This window comes from Mixophyes fleayi, chromosome 3 (genome assembly GCF_038048845.1).
Source record: "Mixophyes fleayi isolate aMixFle1 chromosome 3, aMixFle1.hap1, whole genome shotgun sequence".
Lineage (NCBI taxonomy): Eukaryota > Metazoa > Chordata > Amphibia > Anura > Limnodynastidae > Mixophyes > Mixophyes fleayi.
In genome coordinates, this window is record NC_134404.1 from 74,549,210 (window position 1) to 74,571,890 (window position 22,681).

The window sequence follows — 22,681 nt, forward strand, 5'->3', positions numbered from 1 at the left end:
CAGAGCGTGGTGGGCGCTGATCTCTCATAGGAGGCACCCAGAGTCCTTACTTCCAAAGGGTGTCAAGAGCTTGGGTCGGATTCTATTTGATACAGTACCGACACTATTACACAGGATCCCACAAACGGATACATTCTCCGAGGTCCGATGGGATAAGGGAATGATCTTCTGGAACTCATCCTGGAGGCCGGGGTGTGTTCTGGTAAGGCAGGCTGAGTTTTGAAGGCCATTGTCTTTTAGTTCTTCCAGACATGAAGTTTCTGCGGAAATGGTCCCCTACTTCGTGATACTCACTTACCGGGGGATCTTGTAAGCAAAGGCTTCCACTTGCAACTGGGTAGTCCAGATGCTATGTTTTCCACACTCCTATCAAGAGGCTGGCCTTCTTATAATGGGTGCCTGAGATAGGACCATCTCGATCTTGGTCCTAGGCATATAATATATGGTGACACTGATGCTGGCCTATGGGGCTGGAGAGCTGTGGTCCTTCACCACATGGTGGTTTGGTGTCCAACTTCAGGTATCTGATCGTTGCATTTTCTACAGATATAAGTTGGATTGCACGGTCATATTACTGCCCCTACAAGGGACTAGGTTATTCAAGGTTTCCAGTCCTCCTTCATTCTGACAAGGCCGGGATCGTGGCATATGTCAACGTACTGGACGGAACTAGGGGTACCAATTACAATTACGGCCTTAGTCCATCGGGTGGACTTTTGTTGCAGCAGTTCGCCGAGAAAGGGTTCTCTCCACGCAAATCTTCAGAGGCTGTCCCAACAGTGGATTTACCTGATGTACATCTCGGGGCGTCTGCACAGTCACCAGGACCCAGCTTATGTTTAGGACCAGGGTTCCTACTGTTGACTTTAACCCTATAAGCAATAGGGATATAAATATATACACTGTTAACACCACCACCGTTTCTACACCTCTTAGGGGATATACAAAGCTATATATTCAGCATATCACATTCAGTGAAAAAGTTCACCTTGGGTCCTATTCATATTTTTTATCAGGGAATGCAATATCCCTGATGTTTCTCCACTATAATTGCATGGTTTCCTCGGAGATTAGGAAACCATAAGATGGATGTGATATGATGAATATTTCAATCTGTATGAGGACCTGCTCACCACTCTGGACGAGTATCGCTTGGTATTGTGCTCCAAAGGAGGGTAAGATCACAGTGGACAAGCCTATGTTTACTAGAGTGTGTAATAAAGACTCGTTATGGGTTTTCAATGGGCGGAATGTAGAAACCACTAATAGAATTATGAGTCAGACGGATTGACGGTGATTCCTACTGTGAAAGTGACACTCAGATTAAGTGGCTATCCAAGTGATTGTGATCTGCAGCAAGCGTGAATGGTCCTTCGATTTTATTTAACGTTACATTAATCCAGAAGGTCGTTCAGAGATAATTCACATTGGGTATAATGTGATATAAGTGCACTATAGGTAATGCAACTTATAATCAAACTGGTCTATAGAGGAGAGGCCCTTCTTAGACTTCTGCTGACTTCAAATGGGGACCGGGATTAAGAGACAGTATTCTTTATGCTGGGCCCAGAGAGGAGAGAGTCTCCTGCTTTGCACATACCTTGTCCTTTGGGAGCCCTTTCAGCCTGGAACATCTCCGATGCTCCCTTCTTGATCAGGACAGTTATGACTGGTTTCTGACTGTTAAGGAGATTCTCTTCCAGAATAGTGGCCATTTTTGGGTAGGTCAGGAAGGCAGTGGCTACCTCAGTACCACAGGGCGTGCAGCTCCTTTGTGGGGCGGTGTGAGTGTTGGTCCATCACACATCTACCCCTTTTTCCTGTTTCCTCGCTTTCCATAGACCAGTGCAGGCGAGTGTCCGGCTCCGTTTCTGACTGTTCTGGTATCAGCTTGTCCTCTCGAACTTACTCTGTTCAAGGCAGAGGCTTGTGAATGTGCAAGAGGCAAGGATCCCTCTCTAAGGGTTCTGTACACTCCCCCGCGGTTCCTTCTGTGACACCAGGAGGAGGACTTTGACACTATGTCCTTATTTCCTACCATCTTCATTGAATCCTTGGGTTCAGCTGAAGTGTGGTTATCACATGGCAGTGGAGGACCTTGATGCAAGGTATCAGCAGGCCTGGGCCCCCTTGGCACTATACCGAATACCTTTTATGTGATGTCAGGGCTGTGGCACACAGGCCCTTCATTGAGTCTACAAGGCTTTATACAGTTCAAATTGAATCAGGCGGTTTCTGTTCTGGTCCTTCGGGAGGTTGCGACCTCTTGGGACCTAATCTCAGTGGGGGTTTTTTCCCCCCAGAAAAAAAAAAATTGTGTCATGCCCTCCATCTTATGTGGTGTGGCCTGGCTTCTTCTTGACAGGTTGCATGCTAAGATTGGGAAGTACTGGCTGCTAAGCAGTCACTCGCCCAGGGGCTTCTGTAATCTGTCCAACGGGCCTTTTATAGGTTACGTCGGCCTCTGGGTGGAGTGGAAGCCAAGACAACGTGACACTCTTTGAGGGTAAACTGGGCTGCAATTAAGGGTGATTCAATGGATCAGCTTGGCTGAGCTTGGCCGTGGAGTCATAAAGTCCTCTAGCTGCAATTTCACATGGATAACCTAGTTACTGTTGTATCTACGACCACTGGTTTTTGGCAACAGTGTTGCGTGCCGGGTTATCAGAGCATTCCCTCCCTTAGGGAGACTACTTTAGCGTGTCCCCCAGATTGGATGAAAAAGTAAAGAGGATTTTTATACTTACGATAAATCCATTTCTCTTTATTCCAGTCTGGGGGACACTGCTTACCATGGGGTTGTGGAGGGGAGCACGGGAGTTGGCATCTAGCTAGTTAATCTTTAGCACTGCTGACAGACCCCTCCCCTCTACAATCCCCCCGCCTCTTCCTCCGCTGTTACTCCTGGAGCCTCCCCGATAACCGGCGCTGCCACTGCAGGCATAGAGCGCCAGTTATCGGAGATTACACATGCCGGCGGCCATCTTGGATCCGCGGAGGAGCGAGGAGAAGGGGGCCATAGCAAGATCCCCCCCCTCATACATAGGAGGGTGCATCGGGGTACTAACCGCTGTGGAGACCTCAACTCTTGAGGTAATATACGGCTTAGTGAAAAGACAGTTTATGGCCTCCATAGACAAAAAGGACGCATACCTCCACGTTCCCATTTAGAGCAACCATCAGTCTCTCCTAATATTCACAGTGGGGTCCTCCCACTATCAGTTTCGGGCCCTTCCCTTCGGCCTCTCCACAGCTCTGTGGGTCTTCACGAAGATCATGTCGGTCATGGCGGCGTGTCTTCACTTAAAGGGAGTTCAGGTCGTGCCTTATTTGGACGATCTCATCAAATCCTCCTCAGAGATTTGCTTACGTCCGCACTTATCCCTCACCTTGGCGGTTCTCAAGAGCCATGGGTGGCTGACAAATTTAAAGAAATCCCAGATGGTTCCGTGTCAACGCATGGTCTTCCTGTGGCTTATCATGGATACCAGTCGGCAGAAGGTGTTCCTGCCTACGGAGAAGATCAGTTCAATCCGGGCTAAAAAAACTCAGGTCTTGTCCTCTTCCAATCCCTCAATTCATTTGTGCATGCGGCGACTTAGGAAGATGGTGGCCTCCTTCGAAACGATCCTCTTCGGCCGGGCTCATTATCGATGCTTCCAGTGGGATCTGTTACGGAAATGGTCAGGATCCCACATACACTTGGATCTCCAGAGGATTTCGCTGTCTCCGGGGGTGAGAGAATCGCTCCAGTGGTGGCTGAATCAGGATCACATGTCAGTGGGCAGGTCTTTCGCGCCATGGTCATGGATCATAGCTACGACAGATGCCAGCCTGAGAGGTTGGGGGGGCGGTAATCCTGCACCTCTGGCTCCAGGGACTTTGGTTGGTTCAGGAATCAGCCTTATCAATAAACGTGTTGGAGTTGAAGGCAATTCTTTTAGCCCTTCGGGGCGCCCAGTCCCTCCTCCAGGGCCACCCTGTCAGAGTTCAGTCCGACAATGCCACGGCTGTGGCATATGTCAACAGGCAGGGAGGAACCAGGAGTGCAGCTGCAATGGGAATTGCAGCTCAGATTTTTGTTTGGGCAGAACAATATGTTCCAGCAATATCGGCAGTATTCATTCCAGGAATAAAGAATTGGGAGGCCGACTACCTAAGTCGAAATCAAATGATGCCGGGGGAGTGGCCACTCCATCCGGAAGTATTTCAGTCTCTAGTTCAGAGGTGGGGCCTTCCGGATATAGATCTCATGGCCTCAAGACACAACAGAAAAGTTCACAGGTTTTGCGCAAGGGCAAGAGACCCCTTAGCGGTGGCAGTGAACGTAATGACCATGTCATCGGAGTTCAGGTTGGGATACCTGTTTCCTCCGATTCCCATGCTTCCTCGCATGCTCAGGGGCAGGACGGTCTGCCGGTAATTCTAATAGCTCCCTCATGGCCGCGCCGAGTGTGGTACGCGGACATAATCTCTATGGCGGAAGAACAAGGATTTCGTCTTCTGTCATGAGACGACCTTCTTCTTCAAGGTCCCTTCCGTCACCAGAATTTATCTCAGCTCAGTTTAACGGCATGGCTGTTGAAGCCTAGCCTCTGGAGGGCTAGGGGTTTTTCCTCCAGTGTAGTGAACACTATGATGCAGAGCTAGAAAGCCAGTTTCAGCTCGCATCTATCACCGGATTTGGCGAGCCTATATCAGATGGTGCGAAAATAGGACATGTCACGCGTCTTCCTTTCGTCTCCCTCGCTTATTGGCTTTCCTTCAGGATGGTCTGGAAGCAGGGCTTCGTTTAGGTTCCCAAAAAGTTCAGGTATCGGCACTTTCAGTCTTTTTTTCACTTAAAATTAGCGGATTTGCCAGATATCAGGACTTTCCTTCAGGGAGTCTTACATATTCAGCCTCCCTATGTTCCGCCTACAGCACCATGGGATCTTAACCTGGTACTGGACATGCTTAAAGGACCTCCTTTTGAGCCTTTTCTTGTGGCAGATTTTAGGTGTTTGACCTGGAAGGTCGTCTTTCTTTTGGCAATTGCATCGGCACGTAGGGTGTCGGAATTGGGAGCTCTGTCTTGCCTGGAACCATATCTGGTTTTTCATGAGGACAGATCGGTTTTGAGAACGCTCCCCTCTTTTGTTCCAAAAGTGGTGTCCTCCTTTAATTTGAACCACGAAAAGTTAATGTGGTTAGGGCTCTCCGTATTTATGTCAAAAGAACATCTCAAATTAGACGAACAGATTCCCTGTTTGTTCTCTATGATTCTAACAAAAACAGTCCATTGCAAGATGGATTACGGCAACTATTAAGCAGGCTTACATAAGAGCTAACCTGCCTGTGCCGGAGAGACTTACGGCCCATTCCACCAGATTGGTAGGGGCGTAATGGGCAGCAAGAAATGGGGCTTCTGCTGACCAGCTATGCAGGGCGGCCACCTGGTCTTCTGTCCACACATTTACCAAATTCTAACAATTTAATGTATTCGCATCCGTGGATGCAAATTTCGCTCGTAGTGCTCTACGAGCGGGGCCTTCAGAGCGGTCCCACCCTTAGGGGGCTGCTTTAGAACGTCCCCATGGTAAGCAATGTCCCCCAGACTGGATGAAAGAGAAAAGAGGATTTATATACTTACGTTAAATCCGTTTCTCTGATTCCGTCTGGGGGACACTGCGATCCCTCCCTTCTGCCTTTCCTCTGTATGCTCTTGGTTGATTGACCTATCTCCTTGAGGCTTTTTGAATTAACTGAGGAGGAAGACGCGGGGGGTTTTAGAGGGGAGGGGTCTGTCAGCAGTGCTAAAGATTAACTAGCTCGTAGCCAACTCCCGTGCTCCCCTCCACAACCCCATGGTAAGCAGTGTCCCCCAGACGGAATCAGAGAAACTGATTTAACGTAAGTATATAAATCCTCTTTTCTCTGATTCCATCTGGGGGACACTGTGTTCCCTTCCTTTTGCTCTTTTACTAGCTGATCTTCAGTGGAGGTTTCCCCCCTCCTTGGGGCTTCATATTACACTGAGGCCACAGGGGTTTGTAGATGGAAGGAGTTCAGTCAGCAAGGTAAAGTTAAAACAACTTAATTAACTTGTTAAATGCCAACTCCCAGACTCCCTACATAGAACCCCATGGTAGCATTGTTCCCCAGATGAAATCTGAGAAATGGATTTATTGTAAGTATAAAAATATTATTTATTTTTTTTTTTGCTATACACAAATGCACCAAATGCAGTATTTATAACTTTCCTCCTTTTTTTTTTTTTTTAGTTTTTTTTAGTTTTTTTTCATTACAATAAGGCAAACTATAACATGTACACTCAGTTTTATTATACAATACATAACGATTACAGAGATTCCATTTACTGCTTTACCAAATTGACACCTATGTCTTTATTGGTGAATGCAAACACATACTTGGTCAATTTGAAAAAGATGACCAGAACCAGTTTCTCCTGCTGTAAACCGTGATGCTGCTGTAGCTACCAGAGGACATCTGATGCTTGGCACAGTGATCTCTGTGTCCACATGTGCAGGAATGAACCAAGGGTTCACAAAAACATTTGATCCTAAATCTGATACTAGTAACTCTCAGCCTAATAACCTTCTTAGCTGCAGCACAGTGCAAGCTGGGTCTCTGCCACCGTATTACGGCAATGGCATCCTAGATGTGTGCGAGACATATTTATAAAGCCTTTGGGCTTGACACTTAAAGGAATAAAATGCTTATGTCAACATTCAAAATATGTTTTGTGTTTCCCTGCAGGGCAACATGCAGCGCTGTAAACTTGTCATGGATCAGATTACCGAATCCCGGGACTGCATGCTTAAAGTACTAGATCACAAGGACCGCGTTCTAAAGTTGCTGAATAAGAGTGGTACATCCCGCAGGCTCTCAAAAGTTAAACACAAAGAAAAAGCGTGAACAGGGACTTATGCCCGATTACGTCAAGTTTACCTGAGATCATTGGCATTCCTGCAGTAATTAGTGATGCTTCAGTGACAGCAGGCCATTCTCTTAAATATGTATATACATTTTTTTTTTTTTTTTTTGTTTTATTTTGTTTCTTAAAGGGAACCTACCTAACTAGTTATATTCTCGGCCTGCTCAAGTACTGACGGATTAGTCAGTTTTTATTTGGGACTTACAAACTTTCTCTGTGACAAGGAAAGTGACATCTGCTTCATTTATTATTTGGTGCTGTGTATGAGAACAAATTATGTGTGTGACACATGCTTGTGTATAGTGCTGTTTATCCCTTACACATGCACACTATAAAAGTGATTCTTACATGTGTTTCATGTTTTGAAGAGATCCCTTTTTAAGGCACCACACATTTAACTGCAGAATCTGTTATATTACTGTTCATGTAGTGTCTGTTATATCTGTGTCTGTGAATGAAAAATTGTTCATATGTACATTGTTTGTTTTGTTATTTTTCCATACAGCAATACAGAATTGTTGCTGGATCTAGCCTGTCCCTTTACATCTCATTTTTAACCGTGTGCTCCTCATTCCCTCCTAGTATTGTACAAGTCAGTGCTGGACAAAATTAGTAGTAATATTATTGGTAGATTTTAGTATTTTACTATTTTGCTTTTTCTTTATTTACATTTTCTCTTTTAACCTTGTCCTGCAGTATAAGCTGCCACCTTTTGTTAATAGCAGACAGATGCTGGCACTGGATTGAATGACCATAGAGCCTGCTATATTGATAGAGCATCTTCCTCGCATCTCATTCACAGCTGAACTAAAAGCATAAGAAAATATACCTAAAGCGCTTATTTCAATTAGCCTTTAAAGAAAAAGGCTTTTTTTTCTTTTATTTTTGTTTGGGTAAATGTGCAAATTATACCCTCAGGCTCTGTTATGCCTATGGGGCAAGCTTATGCAGTCCTCTGCCTTGTGTTATAAACCCATCCTCCTCTTGTTTGAACAGAGTTGTTTTCACACTACTTCATTCAAACCGCTAAAATACCATATAAATGCAGCATGGAGGCCAGGTGTAGATCGATGCTTCCTAGTCCCCTGAAGATGGAGAAGTCTAAGTTACGTACATACTAGCAAATAAGGCATAGCATAGAGATTATATTGGTAAATAAGTCCTTAGCCTTGCCTGTTACAGTTGGTATCGTTGCTTAGTTTCAAATGAAACCAGTTCCTTGGGATCACAAGTTAAATGTGTGATTATATTCATACACTTCAAATACATTTTTCAAGACTTGAACAACACTACTGCCATGTTCATAAAGAGGTGTAAAAAGAAAAAACCTCTCCCAAGAAATGCTTGTCTAATCTTCACTATAGGAGAAATCTGGATCTTGTGATTTTTTGCCTTTTGTAACATACTTTTCACCATTCTGTACATTTTTGTCTTAATTTTAACAGGAGTGTCATTGTTACTGCCTTTACCCATGCTAAAGCCTTACAGTGGGGGAGAATTATGAAATGTAAAGAAAAGGTGATGTTTCTCTTGGCAACTAATCAGACATTTGTGTTTCTAAACTAATTCAATCCAACGGGTGACACTGGAATAAGGAGTGTGATGGTTAGAGGCTTGGGCACTGTAAATTTACTGGCAAAAACCTCAAGGTTCCCTAACTCTATAACCCAATTGGCCAAATGGTACCTCAGTATTTTTCTAACAAAGGCCCCAAGGGACAGAACCAGGTATACAGTACAAAGTGGGGAACAAATTTCCTAACATTGATAACACACTTGGATGTCCATAAGGAGGGTTTGCTGAGAAGAAGTAGTGTGCAACACTTTTGCATCTAAAAGATGCCAGTTGTAGAATTAATGTATTGAATCTGTAAAAGTTAGTGAAGGTGTTCACTGAAGACTAAGAGGCTGCCTGCCACAGCTGCTCAGCCAAGGCCCTGTCCTGCCTCATCGAAGAAGCTTTGATCTTGTGGAATATGCCTGGTTGCATTTCAGAAAATTTATAATGCAACTGAAGTTTAGGACATCTCCCTAACATGAGCCTGAAGCAAGACTTAAGGATTTCACCTTGATCATCCAGGTAAGTGAAGACTGCCCACCCCCTCCAGATCTTTAAAAGGCCACCATCAGTGCAATTAGCTAGGTGAACACTCTTGGTTCTGTTGCCAGGCTAAAGGGTAGGTCCAGAAACTGATAGTGATGGGACTGAACTGCGCATCCGAGAAGGCCCTGGTGTCCCTCTTAAATTGGAACATGCAAAAATGCATTCTTAATATCCATGGACACCATGAACTTCTCCTGTTCCATGCTGTTGATGACCGACCTAAAGCACCTCCATCTTGAACCTGTCTACCCGCAACTGAACATTTTTAGGATTTCAGGTTTTGAATAAGTTGAAGGGAACTGTCCAGTTGCTTGACTGTAAAGATTGAGGGGAAAAAAACAATCCTTTCTTTGTCCTTCCTTTGGGGGACACCAGGGACATTGGAGTATAGAGTAGGGACAGGGCGAACTGGCACTTTAAACGTCTGTTTAACTAAGCCCTAGCTTCTCCCCCTCTATACCCCACCTCCTGTCCAGTCTAGTTTAAGTGCCCGGCGAAAGGGCTGTGTCTGGGCTGCTCAGCAGCCTTCTATTACTTTTATTATTTTATGGCAGGAATCTGCAGCGTGCGGCAAGTGCTGTATGGAGGGGGGGATTGGAGGTGCTGTGAGAGGTGCCTCTGTTGCCAGCCTCCCTCTCCCAACATTTTCATACCCTCCTAGGAGCCGGGCATAGTCGCCGCAGGCTGTGTCCGCCGTCCTGATCTGACAGTCAGATAGACTGCAGACCCTGCGTGAGGAGGGGTGGCAGAAGGTAAGTGAAACCCTCTCCCAGCACAGTTCTGAGAGAGAGGGATAGAAAATCGCAGTGTGTCCCTGAGCAGGCTGCTTCTTACTAGGAGCAGTCTTTCTATGAAGAAAGGAAAAAAAAAAAAAAGATTCTATTTAGCTCAGGAGACCGGGTCAGGCAAGGGTCACAAAGTGAAGCTCTGCTAGGCACTGGATTGTTGATTGTTACCAATTCAGTGCTGGGCCCTGGGGGGGAGTGGTGTTTCTTCTAATTACACTTCCTCCATGGTAGTCTCTCACTATTATGTGTGCAGACACCAGAATAAACAGCCATTTTATAGCTCCCCTTTTCTGTCCTGATAGAAAGGTTTGGGGATTGTTATTTTTAAAAATGTATTACTTTTACTCTGTGGGGTTTTATTGGCTGTATTGCAGGCTCACTTGCTGTTAAGTTTTGTGGGCTGCTTGTTTTATATTGTGTTTTGTTTGTGTTTTGTCCCATCTGTTAACATGTCAGAAGGGGAAAAACTATGCATGGTAAAGCTGGTGTTACATCAATGTTGAGTTTCACCTGGGCTGTCTGTCACGTTAAGTTACCATCATGTCAGTCAGGCGCGGAGGCACTGTGCGCAGCCTGCCGGCTTTCAAAGAGCATACTGTGTAATACAGCAGCTGCTGCTTTACATACGGCAACGCATGCCTGGGTTGGTCTCTCTCCAATACAGTGGCTGAACTTGCTCAGTTGGTGCTCTCACAGGCTGTGGTCGCTCCATCTTCTGATTCTGCTTGCACTGTAGCAACTGACATGAGTCCTAGTTCGCGAAGTCAAGGTTTGACTGTTTCTCCCTGGTGGAGTCTGTACAGCCTGCTTGGGTACAGGGAATTGCATCCTCTGTACAGGGTTTGGTTTAGGTTTCTTCCTCTTAGAGAGGATGTTACGATCTGCGGCACCGTCTTCTTCACGTATGCGTAGGAGGATGGCGCCACAACTTCAGGAAAATAAGCCAGATTTGACTAGTTCCCAGAATGAAGGTAATTTAGCGGTGAATTCTGACATGGATGCTCCTTCAGTTGTGAAGGAGATTCATTTGGTTTGCCATAGTGTGGAGGAATTAATACACGCTGTGTGTCAGGTACTTCACTTTCCTAAGTAAGAGGTTCCTCATGTTGCACAGGCTCCTCTTTTTGCACGGAAATGAAAAAAAAAATATATATTTTTCCTGGCTTCTTCCTTATTGGAAGATTTGTTGTCAGAGCCTTGGACTTCCCTAGATAGCAAGTTCCAAGTATTTCGGTGACTGCAGTCGGTTTATCCTTTTTTCTCCCTGAAGTTTTTTGCTAAATGGTAGATGCTTCCACGTGTGGATGCTGCAGTTAGCCAAGGTAACTATATTATTCCTTTTCCTAACATAGCTACTCTTAAGGATGGTACAGACCATTAGGTTAAGGCCGTCCTTAAGTTCATTTTCGAGGCAGCATATGCCTATTTCAGGGTTAACAAAGCAGTAGAACGCTGGTCAAAACACAGTTTTCAAGGTTTGTTGGCAGGCATGTCTTCCTCTGAACTGCTTCCATTAGTGGAGAAAATTCAGAGGGGGATAGATTATTTACGAGAGGCAGCTACATACGCGGGACTGATTGATGCATGTATTTCTGCTTCTGCAGTTTCAGCTCGTCGTGTTCTCTGCCTTAAGTCCTGGAAGGCTGATGGGGAGTCTGAAAAGGTTCTTGAGACCATACCGTTTTCCGGGGGTCTTTTGTTTGGACCTCAGCTTGACTCCATTATCAGTCAAGCTACAGGTGGAAAGGGCACTTTTCTCCCAGTTAATGCTCTCAAAGATTATCCAAATTTCAGTCCTTTCAGTCCTCGGGAAGGTTTACAGGGTTAATATTTCTCAGGCCAATCTTCTACAGGCCAGTCAGCCGCCCCTAGGGGTGGTTTAGTGCGTGGGCACCAGGCCTAGTCGGCTTGATGTCCAGCAGCGAAACCTGCAAACAAGCAGCCCGCATGACGGACATTTTGCTCCTCCGCTGTCGCCAGTGGTGTGAGCTCATCTTTTTTTTTTGTTCAGGGATCAGTGGCTGCAGTCTACTACCGATGTCTGGCCTTGGGTGTAGTGGATTGAGGATACAAGATCGATCTGCTCGGTCTTTCTCCCAGACAGTTTTTGCCATAGGGCTTCCCACTTGTCCACAAAAACGACTGGTTTTATGAGAAACGATTCTATACCTCCTTTTATTCCGGAGTGATGATTCGGGTGCCAGATTTTCAAAGAGGTTTGGGCTTTTATTACAACCTTTTTCTCGTACTAAAACCAAAGGGCTTATTTAGATAAATTCTGACTCTGAAAATGTTTCAACACCCATGTCACAGTGCCCAGGTTCAAGATCGAGTCTTTGAGCTCGGTCATTCACAGCATGGAACAAGGAAAATTCATGGGGATTCTAGACATCAAAAATGCATATTTAGAGAGGTCATCAGTTTCTTTTGCGGTTCAGTCACAGCACTAACAATTTCAGGCTCTTCTCTTTGGTCTGGCGACGACCCCACGTATCTTCACAGAGATCATGCCGGTCGTGGCTGCTCTGCTAAAGTCCAAGAGGATTACAATCACCCCTTGTCTGGACGATCTTCTTTTAATGACCGTCTCCAAAGATGCTGTAGGCGACATATCCAAGTAGTAATCCAGACTCTACAGGTTCATGGTTGGATTCTCAACTTCAAAAAGTCCAAGTTTCTCCCATCTCAGCAAATGATCTTTTTGAGTATTTTTTAATTTCACATCTGTCAAAACGGGTGTTCTTGCCAACCAAGACAGGATTCTAGCCTTGTAGAACAGGGTAAGATCTTGGTTGGCGGCAAGGTAGCCTTCGGTACATTTCACCATGAGCATTTTTGGCAACATGGTATCGACTTTCTAGCTGGTCCAGTTTACTCCGTTTCATGCACGGCAGTCCCAGTTGGATCTTCTGTTGCAATGCAACAAATACCATCTGAATCTGGCGGCCCAGGTATTTCACCTGTCTCCGCAGACCAGTTAGTTGCTTCTTTGGTGGTTACATAAATATTCTCGCCAGGGGACACAATTTATCAATTTAAAATTGGACTTTAATCTCGAAGGCTGGCATCATTTGTGATTAGAGGCCCTCTGTTTTCATGCTTGGTTTCAGGGTTTTTGTACTCCAAAGGAATCCAAGCTTTCAATCAATGTCTTGGAACCGCGTGCAGTGTTTCATGCTCTTATGAGCGCGCAACAGTTGCTGCAGGGAAGGCCAGTGAACATTTAGTCAGACGATGCCATGGCGGTGGCATACCTCAATCATCAGGGCGGCACCAAGAGTTCCATGCGAGAGACGCACAAAATTTTTCAGTGGGCCGACGCTCATTCCCGGAATAGAAAATTGGGAAGCAGATTTCCTAAGCAGGCAGATTCTGCATCCAGGCAAAATGGTCTCTCCATCCGAAGGTGTTTGGTCAGTTGGTGGAAAGGAGGGGTCAGCCGGATGTCGACATGAGGGCATCTTGGTTGAACCACACAGTCCCCCTCTTCTGCTCCCGCACATGAGATCCTATGGCTGTCGCAGTAGACGCCATGTTGGTCCGTTGAAAGTACCGCTTAGTGTACCTTTTTCCACCGGTAGCCATAATCCCACGGGTGTTAAAAAATGTAGAGAGGGTGTTCCAGTTCTAAGAGCGCCGGATTGGCCGCGGAGGTACATCGACGTGCTCTCCATGGCAGTAGGTCGGTCGTGGCGTTTGCACAGACCTATTAACTTAAGGTCTCTTTTTGGCATCTAGGTTTACAACATCTGGCTTTAACGGCGTGCCTGTTGAAGCCATGATCCTGCGAGCTAAGGGTTTTTCCGAACGTGTGGTGCCAACCATGCTTCCAGCTTGTAAATTGGGTTCTGCAAAGATCTATCGAGTCTGGAAGATATATATTGGCTGGTGTAAAGAGAAGGGGTATCCTCCTACTTCTTTTTGCTTGTCCAGGTTACTTAGGTTCTTGCAGGACGGGTTGGATGCAGGTTTGCGCCTTAGTTCTCTTAAGGGTCAGGTGTCAGCCCTTTCGGTCTTCTTTCAAAGAAAACTTGCTGTCATTCCTGATGTGCACACTTTCATGCAGGGCGTGCGCCATGTACAACCTCTCCATATGTTCCTCCGGTAGCACCATGGGATTTGAATTTGGTGTTGAATGCTTTACAGAGTCTGCCTTTTGAATCTTTGAATACAGTGGAATTCAAATTTCTGACCTGGAAGACTCTTCCTTTTGGCCATATCTTCGGCACAAAGCGTTTCAGAGCTTGCTGCTTTATCTTGCAATTCTCCTCTTCTTGTTTTTCACGAAGAAGGGCAGTTCTCCAAGCATTCTTTTCTTCCTAAGGGCATGTCTAGATTTCATTTAAATCGGAACATTGTCATTCCTGCCCTGACTAATTCTAGGTCTTTGGAAAACGATTCTATTCGTTATCTCGATGTTGTCCGAGCCTTACGCATTTATGTATGAAGGTCTCAGAATGTGCGCAAGACTGAGGATCTTTTTGATTCTCTATGATGCTCAGAAGAGAGGCTGGCCAGCTTCTAAGGTGACTACTTCTAGGCGTATTAAGGCTGTTATCCGTCAGGCTTATAGAGGGGTTGGGAAGCCTGTCCCAGATAATCTGCGGGCGCACTCTACAAGGTCTGTAAGTGCTTCCTGGGCGGCTCGTCATGGTGCTTCCAGTGAACAGCTCTGTAGGGCAGCCACGTGGTCTTCTGTACACACATTCACAAGGTTTTACAAGTTTAATGTCTTTGCATCCAAGGATGCAAGTTTTGGAAGAAAGGTGCTTTGTGCTGTTTCTTCTGAGCGTTCCTTCCTGTGATGCAGCTTTGGGATGTCCCCAAAGGAGGATAGAGAAAATGGGATTTTTGTACTTGTGTAAAATCCGTTTCTCTTAATCCATTGAGGGATACCGGGCGACTACCGTTAACGCTCTGGTTTCTCCTACTGTTTGACATGTAGTCTTAAGAGAATGTTGTTGTTTTGTTATTTTTATTCACTTCTTGTTTTCTCACTATCTCTGCTTTCTGTGGACTTGGTTCAACATAAACTGAGGTTAACAGGAATTGGGGTATAGAGGGGGAGGAGCTAGGTCTTGGTTAAACAGAAGTTTAACGTGCCAGTTCGCCCTGACCTACTCTATACCCTGGTGTGCCCCAATGGACTAAGAGCGAGTTTTTATGTAAATACAAAAATCCCATTTTCTCACTGTCCTTAATCTCTAGTTTTTGACAGATAGCATACAAAGTCATCCACTTCCTGTAGGAATCATTCTTGCCATAAAAGGAAACCTCAACGTTTGAGCCTGACCCCTACTTCCCTATAACGGACAGGGCAGATGGGGAAATGGAGCTTCTGTTTTGGGCTGCAGCCAAGATAGCCACTGTTTCACTCCTGTTAGGTTTGCCTGTCTTGGAAGCCTCTCCAGTGAGGAGGTGCTGAAAGGCTATCGCCTAGTCCCTGTGCCCAGCAAGGCCCACAGCCTCCCTGGACCCAGAGCTGCTGAGTGCCATAGGCAGCCAAAGAAAATTCGCCCAGTGCCTACCATTACTGAAAGAGCAAGGTCCCAGGCAGCCAATGGGATATAGAGGTCAAGGAATTTGCATTTTTGCTGGTAAATTTAAAGTACCAAAACTCCTGTCCCCACAGTCTAATAGCCAGGGTTTTTGTCTCCAATGGGTGGATGAGAAAATACAATTAGATGGGTTGCTATGAGTAACACCACCATTTACACGGTTATCTGTGGGATCAGTTTTGTAAGACAGGCGACTGCTGCACTGTAAAATGTACCTGTAGTTCAAGTTAGATGCACATGAATGGTCAGTTAAAGCTGCAGTCATTACAACTTTAACAACGGTGAATATAAAGTTTATTGATTGTTGTATAACAAACCCTGTCAGTATGCACAGGAAAGTTCCCTAATAGCTTTCATGTTCTGTTAGAAGATCAATATACCTTATTTTCACAACCGTTCTAAGCAAGTACTCGTGTGCATGAACCCTAAAGTTGAAAGAGATTGGATTGTTTGGGAGGGGATTAATATAACCCCAGGCAACACATTACAAATATTTCAATAAAGGTAGCATAACCTGTAAATGGCTGAGGACAGAACAGTAGTTTGTGATGTGTTCGATGGCTGTGTTATTGGAAGACCTTGAAAATGTTTAATTATGCATTACTGGTTAGTACAGTGATGGGCAGCCTGTGCTCCCAATCTCCTTCCTGCTTTGTCAGATTTGTTATAGCTTGTAACACTAGTTTAAAATGCCTGCTTATGTTATTACAGATATATATCTGTTGTTTTTTTTTATTAAATGTATTGTGTTTATTTATTGGCGAGATTAAGGGTAATGTGCGGCTCTTTTGAAGGTTAGAGGGTTGCCCATCACTTGTTTAGAACGACTTGTAGTTTCTGTTTCCTAGCCTTAAACATATCCTCATCTTACACATTTTAGAAATGTGCTTTCCTGTGACATAATGGTGACCAGAATATCTTTAAATTTGTAATAAACATCCTGTGTTCTAGTACACAATGTTTCACGAACCTAGGCTTCATATGTCACAAGAATACACAAAAACTCTGTAAATATACTGAGTATAGAGAGTGGAGATATAAAAACTATATTTTAATTGTAAATTAATCAAATTGCAGTTTGCTTAGGTTTTCAAAGATAGATATGTATTCAGGATTATAATTTGTTTTGTGTTAACAGAGAGCTGACACCACAAAGGTTTGGGACCACTGCTCTAAGAGTGGTTAAAAAGAGGTTTTCCTGCATCAGAAAAACAGTACAGCTGTTTTAAACTGTTTTTTGCTGCTGGTAGCAGACAAAGGCTGCCTAAAAATGTTTACAAAGTATGTCTTTCAACAGCTGCTTAATCCCTTGTGTCAGGTGTACTAAAAAGTAACCAGCATACTGCTGCCTTTTAAACTGTCACCGTATAACAAAAACTGCCTTGTGACACATGCTCTAGGCAAAACACATTCAGTTCAATAGGACATGGGTTTAAAATTAATAATAATTAAAAAAAAAAAAAAAAAAAAGCCACAGCAAAAGTGGCTGTGTGGTGTAGCCTTTGATTTCTCTCACCCTCCATATGTACTTGCCAACTGGAACACAAATATCCAGGATCTAATATAACAGCCTGAAAAGACTCAGATGGAGAATCTGGTGCAGCTTGCAGTAGCAGTGTTAAATTGTGGGTTCTTACTTGGGACCAAAAACCAGGCTTCAGCAAACCAATAGCCTTAGCCACTATGGGATCTACCTTTATTATGCAAAATTGTACCTCACATACCTGACAGTGCAGGGTATTGGTGGTATTTGGGGGGAGGGAGCTGACACAATGGGCACCTACACCAATTTAGGCAGGTGGTTTTAATGTTATGGCTGATCGGTATATGTATTTTTCATTGGACTGATCTACTCTTGCATACTAAATGCTGTTGCAGTTGGGACCATGCTCCTTGGACAGTTTGTTGGCTGAAATGAACACCCTACCCAAAAGAGCAGGGATCCATTGTCAAGGACCCCCAATGATGTTCGTCTTAGAGAATCAATGGATTTGTCTGCAATAAGAGGATTTTTCACTTACCACTTCTCTTAGTCCATTGGAGGACACTGCAACAATAAGATATAGTAGGTGGTATTTGAACAAAGGCACTTCAATCTAAAAGTGGGGAGAGGACAGTTCTGCTCCTTTTATGCCCCTCCCAGAGGGAACCACCCTTTAGTTTTTTTTTAGTTTTTTTTTAGTTTTTTTTAAAATAACTACCTATAAGAGAGGGCCTAACCAGGCAAAACAAGAACACCAAAACAGAAAACAAGCAAACAATCATTTCTCCTTGTCCATTTTCTCCCCCATACACTAGGAGAAATGGGTTTTGATAGTGGGTAAGAAAAGCCTCTTTTCTGTCCTGCCATTGGTGGATACTTCGACAGTGCAGACATTGCGAAAATGCCACAGAATCATCATGGCATCAGTGTACCTCACGGAAGGATCCCTGTACTTTGCACAGAAAAGAGAGACCTGGAAGTTCAGCTGGAACGCCATGAGAGCTACCTCTGGCTGACCCCAACGATGAACCAGAGGAGCAAAAGCCTCCAAGTGAATGGACCATTCGCCCGGATGTACGCTGTTGCAGCCGAGGTAATCGGCCTCCCATTTCTCCACCTCCAGGATGAAATGGCCGATCTCACGGGAACATGTCATTCCGCACATGGCATAAGCCATGCCATCTCCTTTATGTCCATGGCACTGCACTGCAGGTGCCTTTCCCATATGTGGAGGGAGCATCTTTTATGTCAAGAGAAGCATGGAACTCCATTCTTGTTGTGACAGATTGCAGCGATTCCATCTAGAAGCCTAAAATCCGAACCAGTTTGTTGAGGTTCAGTATCGAACGGAATGAGCCATTTGGCTTCGGAACTAGAAAGAGGTTGGAGTAAAACCCCATACCCTTTTCCAGAGGAGGAACTTGAATACTCACACAAGAATCCCGCAGGCTATCCACTCCTGGGGAGGTGTCCCTGAGCCCAACAGAAATAATAAATTAAAAAGTTAAACTAAAAATAAAAATCCAGGGTAAAGGCCCTAAAAGCAGGCCCTACTCCAAAGGGCATTTAAAATACATGGAAGATGGGAGAGGGGCATAGATGTCCTCTCACCACTTTCAGATTGAAGTACCCTTGCTCCAAGTCTACGTACTGTAGCCCACTGTCACAATGTCCTCCAATAGTATGACGGAGAAGTATTTCTTATAAAGAAAAATCTCCTATAGGAAATTAATATTGGTCTCTCTTGGTGTGTGTTATTGTTTAATATTTCTTTCCCATCCTTTAGCCAGAAGTTTATGGGCAATAGTGAGCTTGGTGCATCCAGTTTTAGAATGTTATCCAATAACTCTGACTCCTCCAAGGTAGGCTGCATTCTTAACATACGGATAACAGAATTTACACCTCCATGAAGGTTTTGGAAGCACTTTCTTCTGAGCAACTGGAAAATGATCTAGTCCTTGTATTAAACAATTGTTGAGGGAGGGAGGGGGGGGGGGGGCAGACCGCTAGCTTCCCTCTTGTGAATGGTTGGGTGGACCCTACTTTTTGGGGTGTCATCTAGAGTCAGACAAGTTTGGCCCTTGAGCCCCTCTTCTGTATTTGCGATTGACTCTTTTATCAGGAGGATGCAGAAGGGTACAGTGAGGGAAGTGAAATTGGCTGTGGATGTTCCCTTGACGGTAAGCTGATAATGTCACAGTCGTCTTGTCAGACATGGCAAAGGCGCATGGCATTGAAAATCTGACTGAATATTCTGAAGCTCAGAGATAAACCGGGAAGAGTGATGTACTCTGGTTAGGGGAGGAAGGACAGCTGTTAGTCCTTCCAGATGCACTCCCTCAGGCCAGTAAAATCTTAGGTATTCGATTTGGTTCTGGTGATTATGCCAAGCAAAATTAGGGACTGAAACTGGCAGATGCCATTTCTAAGGTGGAGAACTCGAAAAAGTGGAAGCTGCCCTACAGAAAATGGATTGATTTGACCAAAACTTACTTGATCCCAGTTTTTTTGTACGTCTGTTACATATGTCTGCTACCTGAATCGTTAAAGGTCAAGGTCAGTTCCTTGTTATTTCAGGTGGAATGAGGAAACAAGTTGAACTTCATTAAGAGGAGTGTGACATACAAACAGAAGAATGAAGGTGGCCTGGGAATGGTAAAGCCAGTGCTGTTTTTTAGTATTGCCTTCTTGAAGCTTCAGCTCAGGAGTCTTTTTTAGGAATCTCCCACTCAGTAGGTAGCTGGCTTTTGAGTTTGGGTGCACCCCTTTCTCAACGTATGGTTGGATGGGGATCCTGTAAAAAAAAATCTTTGAATTAAGCATGGATACCTCCCAGCCTATGTGGTTCAGGGTTTGAAGGTGGCAAGGAAATGGCAGATTGGAGTGGGTGAGGCAAAAAACTCCTAGGAGGTGGCTAAATCACATAGAAATAACTTATTGTAGAATTTATGTCAATTAGTGACACAGACACATCTGTATATCATTGCAAAAGTACTGTTTTATATTGTGTTGCATTTCTGTATTAGGAATGTATTCATTTCTGAGTCAGTAGCCATTTGCTGGAGGAAATCTGTTTTGTAACTTCGAGAGAAAATCCTATATTAAATTAACTATTTTGATGTGAAGTGACCAACACTCGTTTCAGCCCGAAGACACAGCAGGAGGTTGTTACCTTTCGGTCCTGTGTAGGTTTTCTTCCTGTATCTTAGAACCTGTATGAGCAATGTAGACTCATGATATAGGTAATTTCGGATATCACAGATTGCTGTGAATGTTGTAAATTAAATTGCGTTACATGCAAGATTAGAGAATATATTACATTGAATGGTAAACATTCATTGTAAAAAGGTGGTAAACCCCTCCATGCTGATTTATATGCAGGCTGCATGAAGAAGCCTGGATTGGTTAAAGGGGCAGGAGCCTGGATTACCAAACGTGGGGGCTCCATTAATTCTTTGCTGCTGGGGAAACCTTTGTCCCCCTCCCAAGCCACTTGTGGGTGGCCCTGTATGTATGTTGGAGTGCATCTCTCCTCTCCCACTATCACATCCAACTGTTGCACTACTTCCTCTGGCAAGGAAAGTAGTGTGAATCCTCATTGGACCCAGACCTGTCCTCCTGACAACAAACCAGATTGGATGGTCCAGTGCAGACCTCTCTGGTATGGGGTCCTGGGTCCCCAGATTTGGAGCTGGAGTGCGATGCTTCAAAGCTTGTGGGGCTGGTGAATCTTGCTGTGCTGGTGCCTTCTCAGGCACCCACCCAGTCAACATCTCCTCATCTGCCAATTCTGCATAGGGAAAGGTGTAGGAGCAGTTTTCCCGTGGCCCCTGACATGACAATGTCTTTATCCTCTCCCATTAATTCTGTCATACAGTCTGTAATTATTATTATTATCATTTATTTATATATCGCCATTAATTCCACAGCACTGTACAGAGAACTCACTCACATCAGTCCCTGCTCCATTGGGGATTACAGTCTAAATACACACACACACACACATTTTTGGAGCGTGGGAGGAAACCGGAGCACCCAGGGGAAACCCACGCAAACACGGGGAAAACATACTAAGGCCATAGTCGGGAATTGAACTCATGACCCCAGTGCTGTAAGGCAGAAGTGCTAACCACTTAGCCACCATGCTGCCCAATGCATCATGATATTTGCTGAGATCATGTTGAGCAAGTTTATGTTTCTCTTCTGTCACAATTGGGTACAGCTGTACATCATTTACACTGAAGAGCACACATGCGGTATCCTACGTTACTTCATTAGATAAAACTTTCATGCACAACAGGGGTGGATAACTGGCGTTTTCTGCAATTCTGTTCTAACTCAGACACAGACTCAGTTGCCAATAACACAGATTATCAGAAGATGCTACTACATAGTATACATAGTATTTACATGGTAGCTCTTTTCCATCCAAGTCACCAAATGGGAAGATTTCTCCTAATCCTTTCTGAGTAGTCAGAGGTACAATATCCTCACCAAGCAGTTCTTCTCCAGTCTCCCCCAAGATAGTAGCTTGAGCAGCTGTATATAATCCACTGGGCTGGACCTCCCCCTGATTAACAGACTGAGCAGCCCTTTTTTTTTAGAATGTGACAAAAGATAATGTAATTGACATTTTTCAGTATTCATTCGATAACACTGATCCTGCCACATTTCAGTGTCAGTAAGTCCTTGTTGCCATACCTTGTCCTCTGCTTCTTCAAAACTCTGTTGCAGACATTGCATTTGTTCCCAGAGTGGTATGTGGTGACCTAAAGTGAGCATCCATTTCCTATACACACTAAAGGCATTGATGGGATTCTCCTGATCTTTTAAAAGATGTTTGAGGATATCCCTGTGTGTGCAGTACAGGTACAGTACACCCCAGATCTCCTCAACTCCTTCATACTCATTGTCTCTAGTGGATTTGTAGGATCTGCTAATGGGACAGATTCTATTAGTACATTTGCAGGGGATTCATAAGGCATGTTCCTGTGCTGTAAAAGTCCATTTTCGCCTTGTTTGTACTGCTGATTATTGTTGTAAGTGGATTTTCCCTTGGCCAGATTCTGCATAGTACAAATAACTTCATTTATAAAATCATCCTATTCTGGTTCATCCTGAAAATTCCAGGTACTTGCTTCCTCTTTCAACATTAGGAACATATCCAACAGGTTCTCCAATTTCTCCTGTAGACTGGCTCCTTTCCACATAATAATCTTTGGGTTACTCTGCATCCCAATACTCCTCCAAACTGTGCTTCATTGTGGTGGGGTTGTGCAACACATCCATATCCCCATCCTACAGACACTGTCGCAGTCCTTCATCCCAGAAATCCCTTCCCCTGGTTGCACTGGACTGTTTCATCCCTTCCTTTGGGAACTTTTTCAATACTGGGCTGTGATCTGCTCTCTTCTCCCCAGAGCTCACACCCATTTTACTTCCATGGATCACCTCACTGTGATTTCCCCTCTTTGAGACACGGTCCCATCTTCCGCTCTCCACTGGCGGGGTGCACTTCCCCTTATCAAATATCCACTTAGGCAGCATCTTCCCTCGACAAAAGCCCACAAGCTTTTTTGTGACACTTTGTACCTTAAATCCTTTAGGAGTAAGTTCAGGATAATGTAGTAACTGGTTTTTAGTGCTAACTGCTTTGCAGAGGCCCCGAATGTATTACGATACAGTTCCCCTGCAGCTCTACCCAGAGAGGACCTGGGACTGAGTGACCGCACTGCTTGCCACCAAAAATGTGAAGATACTGGGTTTTCTGTCCGAATTCTACCCACTTCAAGCTGGCTGGCCACCCACGGGT

The 22,681-nt window shown here is 44.6% G+C and overlaps 1 protein-coding gene and 1 long non-coding RNA gene across 12 annotated transcripts in view; one reads left to right on the forward strand and one right to left on the reverse strand.

Moving 5' to 3' along the window:
- The window catches only part of SAP130 (Sin3A associated protein 130), a 40,413-nt gene extending 33,001 nt beyond the window's left edge, over positions 1-7,412 (forward strand). For all 11 annotated transcript variants that reach the window (XM_075201828.1, XM_075201826.1, XM_075201827.1 and 8 more), the window contains one exon: positions 6,760-7,412. In XM_075201828.1, coding sequence (XP_075057929.1) covers positions 6,760-6,918 — 159 coding nt within the window. In that variant the 3' untranslated portion in view covers positions 6,919-7,412. The remainder of the gene's footprint in view (positions 1-6,759) is intronic.
- Positions 1-22,681, reverse strand: part of LOC142143738 (uncharacterized) — a 713,023-nt gene that overhangs the window by 266,790 nt on the left and 423,552 nt on the right. The window lies entirely within an intron of this gene.